Source organism: Alexandromys fortis, unplaced genomic scaffold (genome assembly GCF_014885135.2).
Source record: "Alexandromys fortis isolate MF-2015 unplaced genomic scaffold, M_Fortis_MF-2015_v1.1 scaffold_103, whole genome shotgun sequence".
Classification (NCBI taxonomy): domain Eukaryota; kingdom Metazoa; phylum Chordata; class Mammalia; order Rodentia; family Cricetidae; genus Alexandromys; species Alexandromys fortis.
The window spans coordinates 2,060,470-2,078,103 of record NW_026067978.1 but is presented as its reverse complement, the minus strand read 5'-3'; the positions used below and the strand labels follow the sequence as shown (position 1 = coordinate 2,078,103).

The 17,634-nt window shown below is 44.9% G+C and overlaps 3 protein-coding genes across 7 annotated transcripts in view; 2 read left to right on the top strand and 1 right to left on the bottom strand.

The window, feature by feature from the left end:
- The first annotated feature begins 471 nt into the window (after window positions 1-471).
- Window positions 472-2,641, top strand: Uqcrq (ubiquinol-cytochrome c reductase complex III subunit VII). Of its 2 annotated transcripts, XM_050157765.1 has the most exons (3): window positions 472-624; window positions 711-877; window positions 2,442-2,641. In XM_050157765.1, exons 2-3 carry the CDS (start codon window positions 724-726, stop codon window positions 2,534-2,536), a joined length of 249 nt encoding a protein of 82 aa, XP_050013722.1. In that variant the 5' UTR covers window positions 472-624; window positions 711-723; the 3' UTR covers window positions 2,537-2,641. The 2 variants fall into 2 exon arrangements, with proteins under 2 accessions (XP_050013722.1, XP_050013723.1); XM_050157766.1 differs by lacking the exon at window positions 472-624 and having other exon boundaries at window positions 631-877.
- A 4,915-nt stretch (window positions 2,642-7,556) lies between these two features.
- On the top strand, window positions 7,557-12,563 carry Leap2 (liver enriched antimicrobial peptide 2). Its single transcript, XM_050157809.1, has 3 exons — window positions 7,557-7,700; window positions 7,858-7,994; window positions 8,246-12,563. The coding sequence occupies exons 1-3, from the start codon at window positions 7,557-7,559 to the stop codon at window positions 8,280-8,282; spliced, it is 318 nt and encodes a 105-aa protein (XP_050013766.1). The 3' UTR covers window positions 8,283-12,563.
- The window catches only part of Aff4 (ALF transcription elongation factor 4), a 78,903-nt gene continuing 71,265 nt past the window's right edge, over window positions 9,997-17,634 (bottom strand). For all 4 annotated transcript variants that reach the window (XM_050157808.1, XM_050157805.1, XM_050157806.1 and 1 more), the window contains one exon: window positions 9,997-15,825. In XM_050157808.1, the coding sequence (XP_050013765.1) occupies window positions 15,698-15,825 (128 nt within the window). In that variant the 3' untranslated portion in view covers window positions 9,997-15,697. The remainder of the gene's footprint in view (window positions 15,826-17,634) is intronic.

The following is a 17,634-nucleotide window of genomic DNA, read 5'->3' as shown; positions in this document are numbered from 1 at the left end:
TGCAACTGGCACTCCTCCGCTAAGGGACAGCCAGGAGGACAAAGTCCCCTTTTTCCCTCTTTGGGCAGCTTCCAGCCCTGGTATCTATCCAACGAAATCCCTGGCACTAAGCAGTAAGAACCAGGTCTTGGAACGCCCACACGCCACAAGCCCCGTCCATTGGCACAAACCACGCTCTATGCACCTAAAGGCCCCGCCCCATTCACGGCGGGAGCCTCACGGACGTTCACCTAAACTCTCTCCATTGCTAAAATCCGGGCCAGGCACTCACCAAGCCCCCCAATATCTTTCCAAGCTCCGCCCACATACTAACATAAGCCCGCCCACACGTCCACTACGCTCCGGTAAGGCACACGTGCTCCGCTAAGCACCACCCAGCCTCTTGAAGAACCGGTTCTGCACCTGTAAGCCCCGCTCCCTCCCTCTTGGCCCCGGGCAACTCCCGCCCACGCGCAAGGCCACTCCCAGGTCCGCGGTCCAGGCCATTTTCTCTTTAGGGCTGGTCGTCGTCTCCCCCTGGAGACAGACGGAAAATGGTAGTGCCCGGAAATGACATTAAGATTTCCAGGCTCGACTTCCGCCCCTTCCGGAAGTGACATTGAAGCCGGGCTCAGCGTGGTAGAGGTAGAGGTGACCTGGTGGCGAGGGTCGGTACGGGGCGGTGGGAGTTCCTTGCGGGCCTAAGCCACGCTTGTGTCCTCCGTCCTTAGGGCCGCCGCCACCATGGGCCGCGAGTTCGGGAATCTGACGCGGATGCGTCACGTGATCTCCTACAGCTTGTCACCCTTTGAGCAGCGCGCCTTCCCAAACTTCTTCAGCAAAGGCATCCCCAACGTGCTGCGCCGCACTCGCGAGCGCATCCTGCGCGTGGCGCCGCGTGAGTGCCGGGCGGGCGGGGGAGGGCGCACCTTTCTTTCCCACATCCCCGACCAGACGTGGAGTTGTCACCATATCGGAGTGACTGGCCTAAGGTCACTCGGATGATTCCCGCGTCCCCCTCTGAGGTCATCGCTGTCCGCTATCAGTGCTGCAGTGCTGCAGTGCTGATGCAATGTCTTGTGTTAGCGATGCGCCGATTTGCTGACGGTGTCATGGCATTGCGAATATGCCAGGAACCCGTGGAAGGTACACTTGAATTTGATGGAGAGGTTGAGGTCCGCCCGATCTTGGTGTGGAACCCAGGCTGGCCTCACACTTGTGATTTTACTGCCTTGTCCTCGGGACTGCTGGCTGGGATTATAGGCATTTGCCAGCACAGCAACTTGAAATGTGCTTTTAAGACAGTGAAGTTTGATTATTTATTTATTTATTTATTTTGGTTTTTCGAGACAGGGTTTCTCTGAGGCTTTGGAGCCTGTCCTGGAACTAGTTTTGTAGACCAGGTTGGTCTCGAACTCACAGAGATCCGCCTGCCTCTGCTTCCTGAGTGCTGGGATTAAAGGCGTGCCCCACCATCGCCCGGTCAGTGACGTTTATGTTAGGTAAATTTCATCTTTAGTTATCTCATGAAATTTTTCATTTGGTGTTAAGAAGAGAGACTAGGAAGGTCAAAGCTAAATCTTCTGGTCATTATTTTGGTTGCTTATAAAATGGGTGTGTAATTGTAACCGTTTTTTAACCTCTTATTAAAAGTAGTTTCTGGTCATGATAATGCCTGCATTTAATCCCTGCGTTCCAGCATTTCTGAGGGCATAAGTTTCATTTTTTCATTCCCGAGGCAGAGGAAGGTGGATCTACGTAGTTTGAAGCCAGCCTGGTCTACATAGGGAGTTCAGGTCCCCAAGGGCCATATAGTAAGAGCCTGTCTCAAAAACATAGAGCTGGAGATGGCTCAGCACTTAAAATCACTTGCTGCTCTTTCAGAGAATCTGGTTCCGTTCCCACCACCCATATCGTAATTCACAAGCACCTGTGTGTGACTCCAAAGGGAACTGGCACTCTCTTATTGCCTCAGTCACGGGGCCTGAGTCTGCCACACAAACATACATACAGGTGAAACACTTATAAAATATAAAAAGCAAAGGCTGGGCATTCATGCATTCAGGAGGCAGAGGCAGGCAGGTCTCTGAATTGCAGACCAGTCTGGTCTACATAGTTAATTTCAGGACAGTTAGCCAAACAGAGACCTTGTCTCAAAAAAAAAAAAAAAAAGCCAAAGACACCTTTAATCCCAGCACTTGGGAGGCAGAGACAGGTGGATCTCCGAGTTTAAGGATAACCAGGGCTACGCAGAAAGACCCCGTCTCCAAAAACGGAACGAGGTCAAAGCTAGGGACAACAGAAGAGCAGGCAGAATGGTAGAAGTCAAAACTGAGGACCGAGGGCAGGACATGGCGCACGACAGAGGCCAGCCTGGTTCCCACAGCCCAGCTCCACCCCACCCCAGAGGAGCTGAGGTTCTGTGCTCTCTGCTCACAGCTTTTCTCTCTCGACTGTTGCAGCGTTTGTGGCATTTTATCTGATCTACACCTGGGGGAACCAGGAGTTTGAGCGGTCCCGGAGGAAAGACCCAGCCATGTACGAAAATGACAAGTGAGCAGCACGCGTCTAGATGACAGTTTCCTGCCCGAAAGCCCCTTCTCCGCGAGAGGAGTCTATGTTACGTGTCCTGAAGATACAATAAATTACTTACGTTACGGGCTTTCCTGTTGTGACTTTGCTCATTTGAGACAGGGTCTCACTACGTGTACCTGACTGGCCTGGACGAACTAACAAGTCCACCTGCCTCTGCCTCTGCCTCTGCTATGGTGTTGAACATCATGCCTGGACCAAGTTTGTTTTTTGAGACAAGGTTTCTCTGTGTAACAGTCCTGGCTGTCCTGGAACTTGCTTTGTAGACCAGGCTGGCTTCGAACTCACTGAGATCCGCCCGCCTCTGCCTCCCAAGTGCTGGGATTAAAGGCGTGCGCCACCACCTCCACCCCAACCCTCATGATTGTTTTCTTTTACAAGCAGAGTCCTTAGTGTGACTGGGTATATTCAAGTCATGCTGACCCCTTTCCCGGCACAAGTCCTGAAAGGTGGCTGGGGGTAGGTTTGAGTGGCACGGGTTCGGGAATGCCAGCTCTTGACCCAGCTCTGCTCCCATTATAACTATAAAGTCTAGTAATGACACTGTAATTAGGATGTCAGGTGTTCTTCCTAGCCACATAAAGGAACTTTTAACTCCCCGCAGCCTTTGAAGTAAGCGTTATAATCTCTGCAGATGAGGAATCACAGTTTAAGTACTTTGCCCAGAAGCACATGACAGTGAGTTGGTAGAGCCAGGTACCAGTGTGGGCTCTTCAAACCATGCCGTCCGTGCTGCTTTGCTCCCCAGGGAAGGCCTTAGCGTGAGGGGGTTCATCTGTGAAAGGAGACCATGGTGCCATCCCTTGGCTGCTACAGCCCATTCCAGTCAGAACCATGGTTGGCTTTGTGTCACAGAGCCAATTCAACAGTGGCTGTTAGCTGTATGTGGACCACAAGGTCTGAAAAGACTCATCCTTTTATGGGAAAGGTACGCCACCTGCCCTACAAGCTTTGGATGCTCTTGTTCTCTCTTTGCCTGGAGATGATAGGGCGGGCATGCTTGGCCATCCTGAGCTTCTGGCCTTGTCAGTTGGCTAAGGACATTGCTGCAGACTGTAGCAGCTCACAGTGTAATGTTTTGCCTGATGATTGCTAGCTCGTGCCAAAAGTCCTCAAAAGAGAACAAATGACAAGCTGGATTGTGGTGGTACACACCTTTAATCCCAGCACTTGGGAGGCAGAGGCGGGCGGATCCCTGAGTTTGAGGCCAGCCTGGTCTACAGAGCGAGTTCCAGGATAGGCTCCAAAGCTACACAGAGGAACTCTGTTTTGAAAAACCAAAATAAGTAAATACATAGATAAACTAAAAAGAAAGACTTCCAACAACAGAAACCTGTAGGTTGCATGGATGTGAGGCAGGATGTAGCATGACTGTGTCTGTGTCTTATACCCATGCCCTGTGTCAGTCGTTCTCAGCCTTCCCAATGCTGCAACTCCTGCAGCCCTTTAATAGGTCCTCGTGTCGTGAGTGCTGAGGGGACCCTGCTGTCAGTGCTTTGATGTTGAGGGGTTCTGTATATGGCTAAAATCGTCCCTTATAGCTGAACTCTGTCTCTCACAGTTTTCCTCTTTGAGCTTAGGGACGGGACAGAGGGCTCAGCCACCTGAAGGGTGCCCAGACAGTGACTCTGACCCTACATGACCTGGAGTCTCTTTAGGGACTTGTTCTGTTTGTAGAGATTCACAAAGGATAATGTGAAACGCCCCGCCCCATTCACATACTAAGCTGCATGCGTGCGTGCGTGTGTGCATGCATGCGTCCGAGCGTGTAAGCAGGAGGTTGATGCCAGACATCTTCTGTCACTCTCCACTGTATATTTTGAGACAAGGCATTGAACCTCAAAGATTCAAGCCAGCTGAGCTGGCCACCGAGCCCCAAGGGTCCCCGCTCCATCTCCCAATGCGAGGATGGCAGATCTGCTGCCACACCTGCTTTGTTATGTGGTGCTGGTGATCTGAACTTAGGTCTTCCTGTTTGTGTGGCAAGTACTTTAGCAACTGAGCTATCTCCCTGGCTCCTGGAGTCAAGCCTTTTAAGGACAGAGATATCACTATGGTCCCATGTCTTAGATTCCCACAGCTCTTTTGTTGGCTGTGACGCAACCAGTCCCTCCATTTAACTCTTTTTGGAAAAGCCCAGGCTTCTGCTCTCACCTGGCTCTCCCCTGAGAGCTGCAATCCGGGAAAGAGAGCACTCTTCATTCTGCTGGTATTGTGTTCAGGACATAGGCCCAGACAGTCAAAAAATAAATGCACTTTGACCCTTTGTTGAAATTTTACCTGGAAACCTTTTTTTGCATTCCTACGGCTTTCATCTTTTACTAGGCACCCTCTGTTCAGGGACAACACAAAAGTGTTCCATTACCACCAAATCTCAATGATCCCCTGTCCACCCTGAAGACATTCAGACAGCTCCTCGAGTTCTCTTAACCTTTCTCCTGAATATCCCTGGGGTTGTGCCTGGAGCGAGCAGACTCTCACTAGAAAACTGTCTGTCTTTCTCTTCTTGTAAATTAACCATTTGGACCCCAAAAGTGCTCATGAGGTCTGAGGCCTCTCATCTCACTGTCAGCAAAAGACTAAAGCTGAAGAGAGGAAGGGTTGGCCTGTGGTCAGACACCCTGCTCCTGCCTCCTGGTCTGTAAGAGTTCTTGCCCTACAGCTGAAATTAGGGCAGCTGAGGCCTGTGAACTGAAGGAAGGAGCTCGTAGCTCTTCGTTCATTTAATAACATGTGACAGGAGAGGGAGAACAGACAGATTGTTCAACTTTCAGGCACAGTGTCGGTTTTCACAGAAAAGGCTGGGATAACTGGCGTCGGTTCTGCTGAGGGCCTAGGTGCTGTTTCACCTCTCAGAGTTTGAGAGGTGCTTTGTGTTTTTTTCTGTAGTACTAGGGATTGAATCCAGAGCCGCGCACATGCTGGACACACACCCTGACCACTGGGCTACTCTCACTACAACTCCAGCTTCCACAATACCCTTTAAATCCAGCTGCAGGTTGTGTTCACGTGCTTAGTAAGTTGCCCCTAACAAGTCAACGCATTTCCCTTGACTGGGCTATGATGAGCTTTAGAAACTACACGAAAGGCTGCCTTGATTTTGCTGAGGGAAAAGGCAGGCAGAAATGCCATCTTTTGGATGAATGGCATGTCACTGAGTGCTGGTGAAGGAGGGACTGGCACTGAGCCCACAGACCCAGCGGGTTCTAGGACACATGTTGTCCAGCCCTGCTTATCTAATCATCTGTGCTTACTCAATGTTCACTGGGTCACCAGTTCCCAATGGGTCTCCTACTTGAGGTCATCCAGTATATAACCTCCTGGGGCAGAAGGGGAGCAGCTGAACTGGTAGGTTAGAATTTACTGGTTGGTTGTATTTGGTAAGTGGGTATAGTCAGCAACTCTTATGCTGGGGAATTCCCCATGAGACTTCCATTCTCTACAGAACCAGGGAAGACAGATTCCCCCCCCCCATCCCCAGCGTGAGGCCCATCACACTTCTCCCTTGGCCAAGAGCTACATTTGCTTGTCTTGGCGTTGGTGACCACGCTGCTGCCCGCAGCACAGCAGCAGCTCCTCCAGTTTTGCTTGGGCAAAGAAACAAACAGGCTCTTGTCCAAATGTCCAATCATGAAGATGAGAAGAGCCTTGTGAAGGGTTTATCAGTAAGACATCAGAACAGGGAGAGAGAATTCGCCCTGTAATTTGTGTGTGTGTGTGTGTGTGTGTGTGTGTGGTGTTTCTTGTGGTCATAGGGAGATCTAAGCTCCTATGCATGTCCTTACTTTATAAATTCAACTTCGCACCTCCCCAAAATTTTTTTTTTGAGACAGGGTTTCTCTGTAGCTTTTGGAAGCTGTCCTGGAACTAACTCTGTAGACCAGGCTGGCCTCGAACTCACAGAGATCCACCTGCCTCTGCATCCTGAGTGCAAGGATTAAAGGCGTGCGCCACCACCGACTGGCTCCCCCCAAACTTATTAAAACACTGATGTTTGACCTGAGTGTGGTGGTCCACTTCCTAGAACAAGACAGGACTGTGAAACTGGGCCAGCCTGGGCTATGGATGTGAGACGTTCTCAAAATCAAAGGTGTTATCACGTAGTACCCATAAAATTCAGTACAGTTAAGTGCTGATTTAGGGACCTACAGGGATCTCTATGAAAGCCAACGAATGTTTGGGCTTCAGACACAGGCTAACATCTGCCGCCCCGAGGTTGCCAGAAGATATGCTCAGCTGAAGCCCCAGGTAACTGCCGAAGACAAAGCCCAGGATTCATTTGGTGTTGTCGGCACACGATGCAGCATTAAGAGTTTCTGCTACCTCCTCCCTCGTGTTCTTAAAAACAAAAAGCTATTCATCCATCTCTCTGTGGCTCGAGCGGCAGTAGTCGTTTGTCCCCTGAAGGGAAGGCAGAGTTTGGGTTTTTCACAGCCAGGTCTTCACTGACAGAATGACAGCCCGTTGGTGAGTGGGGGACTGGGACACTGTAGAATGTCGGCTTAAGTATCCTCCCACAGGGGGAACAGAGGCCACATCCAATTGCCTGTACTCAGCAGGTCAGTGTTTTTTTGCCTAGAAAAGCTCAGGGGTCAACATTACTTCATAGACTTCATTAGAATTCTATTTTGATTATAATCAACTCACAGTGATATTTTAGGACTTTTTCTTGGTTCTGGGAATTGAAGCCACGACATCATATGTGCCTTCACTGTTAAACTCCCAGCCTATTTTAGAAGTGTGGCCAGGCTCCTGGTCTCCCTTCTGGATTCACATGGCTTTCAGAGGGAAGGTGGGGACAATGCTGACTTCTGATAAGATGGGTGTAAGGGTCCAGACCAGCAACATCATCAAAGTCCAGAAGAGGGATCACTAAGTACAATGTGCCTCAAGTGGAGCCTGTGATTACATTCTTTAGGTACATATTAACCTATTAAATCGATCCTGATTACAAACAAACTTTGCCCCTACCTCGCCTGGCAACCATGAGAAAGGCAGATAGATGTCAGCCTATAAAAGGAAACAAGAACTGTCCCCTGGCCTTCAGGCTCCAACATCTTCCTTTTGCCAAGATGCTACAGCTCAAACTCTTTGCAGTGCTCATGACTTGCCTGCTGTTGGTGAGCCAGGTAAGAAAGAATACCTGTGTATGCTGGATATAGTAGCGGCTGCGGAATTCTAAGTCAGACTCAGCCCTGAGAAATGCTGTTAAACCTCCTGCAACCTGGGTGTTTGGCAGAGGGTGGATGCTTGCCAACCTGAAGTGGATATGCCTCTGCTCTATAGGTCAATGGCTCCCCAGTACCAGAACTGAGTTCAGCAAAGAGATCCCGGAGAATGACCCCATTTTGGAGAGGGGTTTCCCTCAGGCCCATTGGTGCTTCATGTCGGGATGATTCGGAGTGTATCACAAGACTATGCAGGTATTTGACAAGCCTGGGTGCAGGGTGGGCCAGAGACCTCTGGGAATCTGGGAGAGGTGAGATTCAAGGGTAAAGCTGAGACCAGGGGTAGGGTGAGCATAGAGGTGGAATTGCAAGTTCCATGGAGGAGAGTTCCTTAACAGCCAAGAACCATTCAGATCCCTAACACTGGGCAGATGAAACAGGGGAAAGCGGGAGCAGCAGAGGTGATCTACATCCAAACGTGAACACTTCTTTTCTTTCCCCGCTAGAAAAAGACGCTGTTCTCTAAGTGTGGCCCAGGAGTGATGTCCATACCAGGGGAAAAGTCAGCTCCAACAGTGCTCCGTTATATGGAATATTGGTTAACTGCATTTAAGTGAAGCAACCTTGTGTTTTTAATATTTAAAGACAGATACTTGCTTTAAACTGGTCTCCATTTCTTCTTAGAATGTTATTGATACATAGACGTTGTACATAGACGTAACTAAGTTTGTCAGAGTTTATTTTTCTACAAATTCTATTAAATGTCTTAAATCCAAATTCTGGCAGTCTGGAATTGACACTTGACCCACTTCACACATTATAGGAAAGAGCACTCACTATCTAACGAGGGGAGCTGCTCCACCTTGGAGGTGTGGAGAACACCCACTCTTCAACGAATCTTACACCAGGTTTGACAGAGGCAATGCTCAACAACTGTCAGTCTGTGCGGAGTAGACCATGGCTCTTTGCTCTGGAAACAACTCTTTAGGCTGGCATGTGCCACCTGAGGCCTTTAAGACTTTGTCTATAACTTTATGAACATAAAACAGAAAAGCCTAACTTAACAAAACAATAAGCTGGGTGTAATGCAAATTCTAATTGTTCTTAATAACAGAAACTCGGAGTCAGATATTGGGGTAAATGCTGAAAAGAACAGAGAAGTAAAGGAGCCAGTCACTACAGAGACTTTTTAACCTCTACCATATCCTCAGTCCAAAGGGAGCAAGATCCTGTCTCCATGAATTCTCAGACTGAATGCTTTGAGCTCCTGTCTCCTTCCACCTTATATTCCCCTCTTTTCCCAGCCATATCCCTTCCTGTCTCTGTTTCTCTAGTGCTGGACTTAAAAGTATGTGACTCTCAAATACTAGGATTAAAGGTGTGAGAGCCACACTTCCTGGCTCCGATATTCTCTCTCTCTCTCTCTCTCTCTCTCTCTCTCTCTCTCTCTCTCTCTCTCTCTGTTTTGTTTTTTTGAGACAAGCCTTCTCTGTGTAACAGCTATCCTGGAACTCTCTCTGTAGACCAGGATGCCCTCGAACTCCCAGAGATCTGCCTGCTTCTGCCTCCCTGTTGTTGGGATTAAAGGCGTGCGCCACCACTCCCCGGTTGGCTCTGATTGTCTTTTAAACTGGATTAATTCTGCTTAGGCCAGGGTGGCTTTGAACTCACAGAGATCCAGTCGGTCTCTGCCTCCCAAGTGCTGGGATTAAAGGTGTACGCCACCACCGCCTGGCCTCTATGGCTAACTAATGGCTAGTTCCCCATTCTGATCATCAGGCAAGCTTTATTTGTTAAAGCACAAACAAAAGATCACCGCAGCTGGGAATGGTGGAACACACCTTTAATCCCAGTACAGGGAGGTGGAGGCAGAGGCAGGCAGATCTCTGCTGATTCAAGGCTAGCCAGGTCTATATCACGAGTTCCAGGCTTGCCAGGCTACAAAGTGAGACCCTGTCTCAGAAAAACAAAAACAAAATTCAACAAATAAATAGTAAAAATAAATAACGAATGAAACAGTAATAGTCTATGCCTCAAGAGCATAAAAAAGGGGTTGAAGATTTCCATTGGTGCAGGACAATTGATATCCATGGATAAGGACCTATGGCCATGAGTACAAAATTTCTGTACCCAGAAAATGAGACCTATGCTGGTGGGATGAGACCATTACAGAGTAAGACTGGACTCTAAGATACAAAAGAGCAACTCTAGGAGGAAATCACAGTAGGAGCTGAAGAAGTGAGAGCACATGCATATAAACATTATACAGAAAAGCTATCTGATATTTATTAAACTTAGTTTCTCCAGCTATGGTTTGGCATTATACAAAGCATCGTAATGACACAGTAGAGTTAAAAAGAGTTTTACAAATTGAAATGTGATACCCTTGTCTCCAAATATTTTAATTGCCATAAATTTGTTTAAAAATACACATTAAACGCATGTTTGACACTCTAAACTTTCTATAATCTCAATACCACAAAATACTTATAATATACTATACAGATGTGGAAAATCTAGTTAGTATATAATACTTTGCTCACCATTAACAGCTTATTATGTGAAATGCACATACTGACTTAGAAATCCTAGCTTTTGAGCCCCAAAGTACCTCTGAAATTTAATGTATTGCAACAAATAAAAATCACAGTATATAATTGAAATTTTGGTTGAAAGTGTCAGATGCCTAGATATTTTGGATAAAAGAAACGTAAAACAAAGATTGGATCATGTACAAGATGAAGCCTCCTATCAGCAACAGTGCCTTTCTGCAGAGGCAATAGGCCTGTACTTTATCAATCGTGTTACTTCCCCTCCAAAACCCTCCCCAAATAGCAAACCATTATTTACCAAATGATTTTAATTTCAAATAAAAAGATCTTCAATAAATATATAAGCATTTCCATCCTCCATATATAAAACTTCTCAAAATCATTCAAAATGGAGGCTAGGTAGAAATTTCCCTAAGTGTGCTTACCAACTGGGCATCTGGCCCTCAAGTGTGGCCTTTGCAGGCCCTGCCAAGTGAGCCAGCGCTGTTGGTGAGCCCCACCCCATCCCAGTACTGTTGAATGCTCATGTCAGTGATGTGCAGGTGTGTGCATAATGGGGACACCTCTGAGACAACAACAAGCTCAACAATACAGAAGCCATGGCATTGGTTTGAAAGGTAGCACTTCCAAACTGATGTCTTCCAGAGAGGTACAGAACAGGCAGAAACCCAGTGGCTAAAAGCTGAGAAGGAAGCTAACACAGAAGCAGCAAGGTCAAAGCCAAGTATTACAAGGATTTCTGGGTGGGAGCTTGTCCAAGCTCTTCTGAGAGCTTTCTCTGGGTTTAAGGATGATGAGTTCTGCTTAGCTGAGCAACGGCAGCAAGGAGAGAGGTGCATGCGGACAATCCTGAAAATCAACTTCTTAAAAATGAGCTATTTAAGCTGAAAGAAATCTCTAACTTTGTTGAGACTTCACCCAAACACCTTGTTCTAAATTCCATCTACAAAACAGGTGTAGCTTCTGTTTCCATCCCCTGTTCAGGAGACAACAAGTTCTTTTTAATTAACATGTGAACAGGAGTTCCGCAGACCAACATCCTCTTTCTCAGTTTCCCTAGTGCATGCTAGTCTCAACTGACAATCTGAGTGCTAGAATTCAAGCATGCACCACCACACCTTGTTCACCAAATGACTTTTATTTATTTCCTGGAGAGTGGGTCTCAGTAGCTCAGGCTCACTACCCAGCAAAGGCTGACCTTTGCATCAGGGTATGCACCAGCACTCCTGGCCTTCTCTAACCTTAAGGACTTTTGTTACTTGCTGGCTTGATTTCAGGGTCTGAAAGTCAAAGCTCGATGCCTCCACTCACAAGTATGTGAAAGGTACATTCACCAGTGTGACAACTGGGCCTTCTCAGTGCATCTTCCCAGTCATTCACTACTTTTTCTGCTGATTTTACTCACAGCAACACTAGGTGTGAAATACTACTGGAAAAAGTCTGCCTCTCCAACTGAGATGTGAAGGTGGATGGGATCTGTGTTCCACATCCTAAGGGAACATGAGATACAGGAGTCTATGGACTTGAGCAAAGTGCTCTGGCTCCCCAAGTCACTTAGGTTTAGTCTGACTATCACCACCCAGCCTAAAACAGGCATCCTCAGTAGATGTCCTTGGGACCCAGACACCTATAGACTCCTATAAACCAAAATATACAATGAAGCCATTTTGTTCAATTAGCTATTGGAAAATTAAAATCTTTCCCACCCTGTAAGAGCCCTATTACACTACAGAAGGGCTCAAATATATTTTAAAAGTTAATTTACTACAAATCATAGTAATTAAGCTTTAACAATCTAAAGGAATACACATTGCACCCTTGAATGTTAATATTCAAGGTGCCAAGAACAAAGTGTCTTAGATCAATTTAATAAATAATGTGGAAATAGTTGCACTAAGCTAAAATACTAAACACACACATTTGACAAACTAATTCCATGTTTTCATACATACATACGTACATATATATAAAGTGTGTATGTGTACATAATTTTAAGATCCAAAGTTGCATACCCTCAGACCTGGAAGAGTGCACAGCATCCCCCTTCTCAACTGAGCTAGGCATCATCTAATGGAGCTATTTAACTGGCTGCACTACAAACTCCTCTGAGCACTGACCTCAGGCAGTGCTTGTACTTCTGACAAGAACCTTTGTAGGCCCTGGCTACACAATGCAAGCTCATTCATTAAACATCAATGTACCAAAGTTTCAGCGGTTAAATACAAATGATGCTGCCTAATCTAGCTGATTAAATCTTTAATTAAAAAAAAAACAAAGAACAATTTAAATTTAAAAACAAAACAACAACAAAAACAACAACAGCTACTCTAAAGCCACAAGTGTGTCATTCAAAGTGCAGCCCAGATGCCTATAAATCCCTAGTGCAAGAGCTTCCCAGAAAAACAGGCAAGTGTGGGTGCGTGCACACATTACTCTTGAATTGTTTTAATATTGGAGAATTAAATCAGTAGAGATCAATCTTCTTCCTTCAGCAGCAATATTTGTGAATATATTTGAAAGCTCACTGATAAAGTGACTCCAAAACTTCTTGCCCAGAAAAAGGTGTTACTGAGCAAGGAAAGGGCTGGGTGCTCTCCAGCCAGCATGGGGCATGGGCGAGGCTGTGTAATCTTGAATGCCTGGAGGGGAGTGCTCCCCACAGCCCAGTCTCTCCCAGGCAGAATGACTGTGACAGTTCCCACACTGCAATCATGTGAGATGCCTGTCCAGAGTCTAATGGTGCACGCTGCTGCCTCCTGGAATAGGAGTGTGATCTTAGAGCAGTGAACTGAATATTAAAGATAGTTGCTATTTCTAGTACTAACTATACATTGAATACAAGTTTCAGACTAAGTTTTAAATGGCTAAAAACCACTGAGGGCACCTACTGAGAAGGGAGGAATGGTCACTTGTAAAGGAGTCAAGGTATGTGCTGGACATGACTGACACAGAGCGTCTGAAAAAAGACACAGAGAAGAGAGTGTATGCTCACACACTATGACATCAAAAGTTCAATTACTCAGGATCGGAGTTTCTACCTGGTGGGGAAAATCCTCCACAATGAAAGGCTTAACAATTTCATTCTCCAAGAACTGACAGTTTTAAAGAGAAAATTTCTTAAAGCAGCACCATGAAACATGTAGGAAACTCTGCTTTAACACATCAGTGTCACTCCAGAATGTGTTGGCCACCTTGAGGACATACAGACCAGAGCTGGAAAGCAGAGGTCAGCACTGCAGCTGCTAAAGTCTAAAAGCCCAAAGGGCACTTGTTCCACTTCTAAGACCTCCCTGAAGTTAAGGAGCCAGAGTGAGAGAGAAGAGGCAAGGACAGGACACACAACTGTTAGACCATGTAAGTTACTAGCACAAAAGAGGAGACAATGGCCTCTGAAGAAAAAGTATTCCTTAAACACACTACAATTAAATTAGAAAGGTATCAGAGGCAATTTCTCCAAGGGAAAAATTTTATATTCAGCGTAAGCTATAGATATCAACCCTCAATGGTATGTAAAAATAATGAGGTACAAAGCAATTAAGCTCTGTGAATATGAGACTGCAGGACAAAGTCCACTATCTTTAGAAACAGGTGGTGAGAGAGACTAGAAGAGAGGACTCACAACACCGCTGGATGTGAAGATATTCTCTCTCTCTTCCCCTTTCCCATTTCAAGTCTGAATAATCATCTACTAATAACAGGGATTTTTTTCCTCCCCAATTGGATGGATTTTTGGAATGAGAAGGAAAAGCCATTTTCTGAAGCAGCATTATACCCAATTGATTATACTAAGTCAGGTACCAAAGCACTAGCTTTTCTGAAGGGATCTATCTTAATGTGACTCTAAAGGAAGATTTAAAATCAAAGAGAATTTAAAATTATTATTGTAGAGGACCAACCATGCATGGCTAATCTGGTCCCAGCATAAAACTTTATCTGTAAACAATCTGTAGAGTTATCATTTAAAGTTAAGATTTAAGGCACACCAGACATGACGGGGGCACTAAAAAGAAGGAAGAGAGACATTCCTCATCCTTCACTGCTATACGCACCTTGTTGGGAACAGTAGTTTGATAAGGAATTGTTACAGAGCTGGCTTCCTAAGCACTACCCCTATTATTTTCCCCTTTCCAAGAGAGCTCACAACGAGCCAAGTTAGGTACTCTCCTAATATGAATTTTCTTTTTTAATGTGACAAGGTCTCATGTAGCCCAGGCTAGCCCCAAACTCAGTGTCTAGCTTTATGTAGCTTGTCACCGCTACCCAGTGCTGGGATTACAGGCAAGCATAACCATGCCCAGCTGCTACTGTGAGTTTTCTGATCCTGTCAGAAACATACATCATTGATGAGGATCTGTGGAAAGAGAAATTCATCATCTCCACATTAGACATTGTGACACCTCCTTCCAAGCTCCAGTTACTGCATGGTCATATATGAGCATCATAATCTCTCCACCATAGGGGAGATCTGCAGATGTCAACCTTCGAACATTACCAATGAAACAGGCTGCGACCTTCAGAAACTGGATTACTGTCTTCTGCTCATTTTTAGGAGTAACTTACTCTGCTTCAATGAAGTGTCAAATGAGAAAAAAAAAAAGAATACAAGGTTTTAATAAACCCACAGTTTTAGATTGTCCTTTATGAAGCCATTCAGTATAATGTGCTTCTCCCAGCAAGTCTATCTGCTTTTTTTGTAATGCATTAGATGCAATGTAGTCACCTTGTGATTGCTAGTGTTACTAACACACATTCACAGTTTTGAAATAATGCATATCAAACCAGACCCACTTTGCTTTTGCACCCATGTAGAATGCCATCTTCTCATGTTTAAGTGACTTTTCACATGTGGAAGAGCATCCTTAATACCAAGCACAAATCCTACAATAATAAAACTGTAGTAAGACTTGAAATAACATTAGATAATTAGCTATAGAAAGAACATGTCCTGTCATGGACAAGTCAACTCTTACCTTAGAAAATATTAAGTAACACAGCTCCCCAAATATATAAATAAAATGCCTACATTAAATTTATGCTAAATAAATCAACAGAATAAATTTATAGGCAGGAATAACTAAGCTTTAAACAAGCTCCAGTATGGGAACTTGAAAAACTGAAAATAAATAGAATTTTACTTGATTATTTATGAATTGTAACTGGAATTCCAATTACTGAAACCATCTTGCTGATGTACTGCAGGTTTAGAAGCATTTAAATACTTGTCACGTTGGGAATATTGAAAGGGTCAATTGATGGCTTTGGGTTATAAGAAACAAAAATATAAACCAAAAAGGAGAAAACCATTCCTCATTCTTAGTGTCGACTAGGTGGTGTGTTATGGCAGTTTTCCTTTGTGATGTGACACAGTGTTGTGGGAAAATCAGAGGCAACGAGGATATGTTCAGTTCAAGATATCAACTTGGCATCCTGCCGAAGCCAGTGCAGTCCCTGCCGGGTGTAACGAGCCAGATCTGTCATGATGCTTGCATTAAAGATGAGAGGACCCATCACTTTGTCCAGTTCAGCAAAGAATTCTAGAAAATTAAAAACATTCAGTAAGTATCATACATTCTTTTGAATCACTGATTTTTCTGTAAAATAGCATGTCTCCCACATTAAAGGCCTCAAGGATCTCTCAAGTTCCTGATGTTATGCATCAGTTTAAACAGAACACAGTTATGAATTCCATGATGAAGTACCTCTGATGAAGATGATCAACTGCTGCACATTAAGATGGAGTACCAGTGGATTACTCAAAGCACTCTTATGTGTTATGTCTGTGCAGCAGTGGTAGAAAGCAGTCTTTGCAGGAGTCCCACTGTGTAGCTCCATGATAGTCTATAACCAACCTTTCTGCTATAATCAGAAGTTTAAAAATTTACAGGATAGAAATAAAAGTATTCTTCCTAAGTGAACAACAACAACAAAAAAAGGCAGAATAGGGGGCTGGAGAGATGGCTCAGAGGTTAAGAGCATTGCTTGCTCTTCCAAAGGTCCTGAGTTCAATTCCCAGCAACCACATGGTGGCTCACAACCATCTGTAATGGGGTCTGGTGCCCTCTTCTGGCCTGCAGGCATACACACAGACAGAATATTGTATACATAATAAATAAATATTTTAAAAAAGGCAGAATATTGCTGGTAGTTTTTCATCCCCCCCACTGAGACAGGGTTTCACATAGCCCAGGCTAGCCCAAACTCCTTATAACCAATGATAACCCCCAACTCTCAATCCTCCTCGCTGCTTTCTGCTCCCAACTGCTGGGATTATACAGACAAGCACCACCATGCCTGGCACATAATGAATTTTCTATTTCCTAATAATGGACCTAGGCAACGGTCAACATGGATGTCAAAAGTGTAAGTTAAAGTTTAATAGGAAATGTTTCATGCTCATCAGAGTGCCACTACATAAATAATCTATTGACACTAAAAATTTTAAAAAATTAAAAAAAAAGGACATGGTTTTTCTATGTAGTTCAAACTGACTTCCAACTTGGAATCTTTCTGCCTTAGTCTTCCATGCCCTGATCTGATGAAGTTCTTTCTTCTTCCTTCCTTCCTTTCCTTCCTTCCTTCCTTTAATTAGTTTTTTTGAGACAAGATTTCTCTGTTGTACAGCCCTGGATGTCCTGAAACTCTCTTTGGATACCAGGCTGGCTTCAAACTCAGATTTGCAAGCCTTTGCCTCTGAGTGCTGGGATTAAAGGCGTGTACTACTACTGCCTGGCTCAGGTCTAATGAAGGTAATAACAATAAAGGATAAATACTATTCTAATAAGATGTACCACCTAGAACATATTATTTAAATACTGAAGTAATCTAATCAATAAAAGGGAAATAAAAGAGACAACAAATGCAATGGCAGCATGAGGAAGTAAGCAGTCCGCAGAATGAGGCAGTCTAGGATTCAGTTTCTTCTTAACATTGATGGCATGGCCAAAGGAGGAGGAAATGAGTAGAGCGCGCACCTTAAGAGACTAACAAAATGCAGCATTTAGACCCTGCTTGGATCCTATATGAAACAAATCCAACTGCTGTATTTTTTAATGGTTCTCTCTTTTACATTTATCTGTCTGTCTGTGCATGTATCAACAGTGTACTATGTTGAGTTAGAGGAAAACTGTGTGATGTGAGATTTTCCTCTGTATGCGGTGAATATGTTTTATTGCCATTGGTTAATGAAGAAGCTGCTTTAGGCCAATGGCTTAACCGAGTAAAGCAATGCAGGAATTCCAAGCAGATAGAGGAGGAGAGAGTAGGCAGACTCAGAAAGATGCCTTATAGCCACTGGAGAAAGAAGTGTTGGTACGGGTAAACCACAAGCTTTGGGGTAAAATACA

What these genes read in the sequence shown, in the direction of transcription:
- Leap2 (XM_050157809.1), top strand. Translation starts at nt 7,557, where the DNA reads ATGAGAAAGGCAGATAGATGTCAGCCTATAAAAGGAAACAAGAACTGT. An exon ending in GCCTGCTGTTGGTGAGCCAG is followed by an intron (nt 7,701 to 7,857) that starts GTAAGAAAGAAT and finishes TCTGCTCTATAG; the next exon opens with GTCAATGGCTCCCCAGTACC. An exon ending in TGTATCACAAGACTATGCAG is followed by an intron (nt 7,995 to 8,245) that starts GTATTTGACAAG and finishes TTTCCCCGCTAG; the next exon opens with AAAAAGACGCTGTTCTCTAA.
- Uqcrq (XM_050157765.1), top strand. Translation starts at nt 724, where the DNA reads ATGGGCCGCGAGTTCGGGAATCTGACGCGGATGCGTCACGTGATCTCC. An exon ending in CATCCTGCGCGTGGCGCCGC is followed by an intron (nt 878 to 2,441) that starts GTGAGTGCCGGG and finishes CGACTGTTGCAG; the next exon opens with CGTTTGTGGCATTTTATCTG.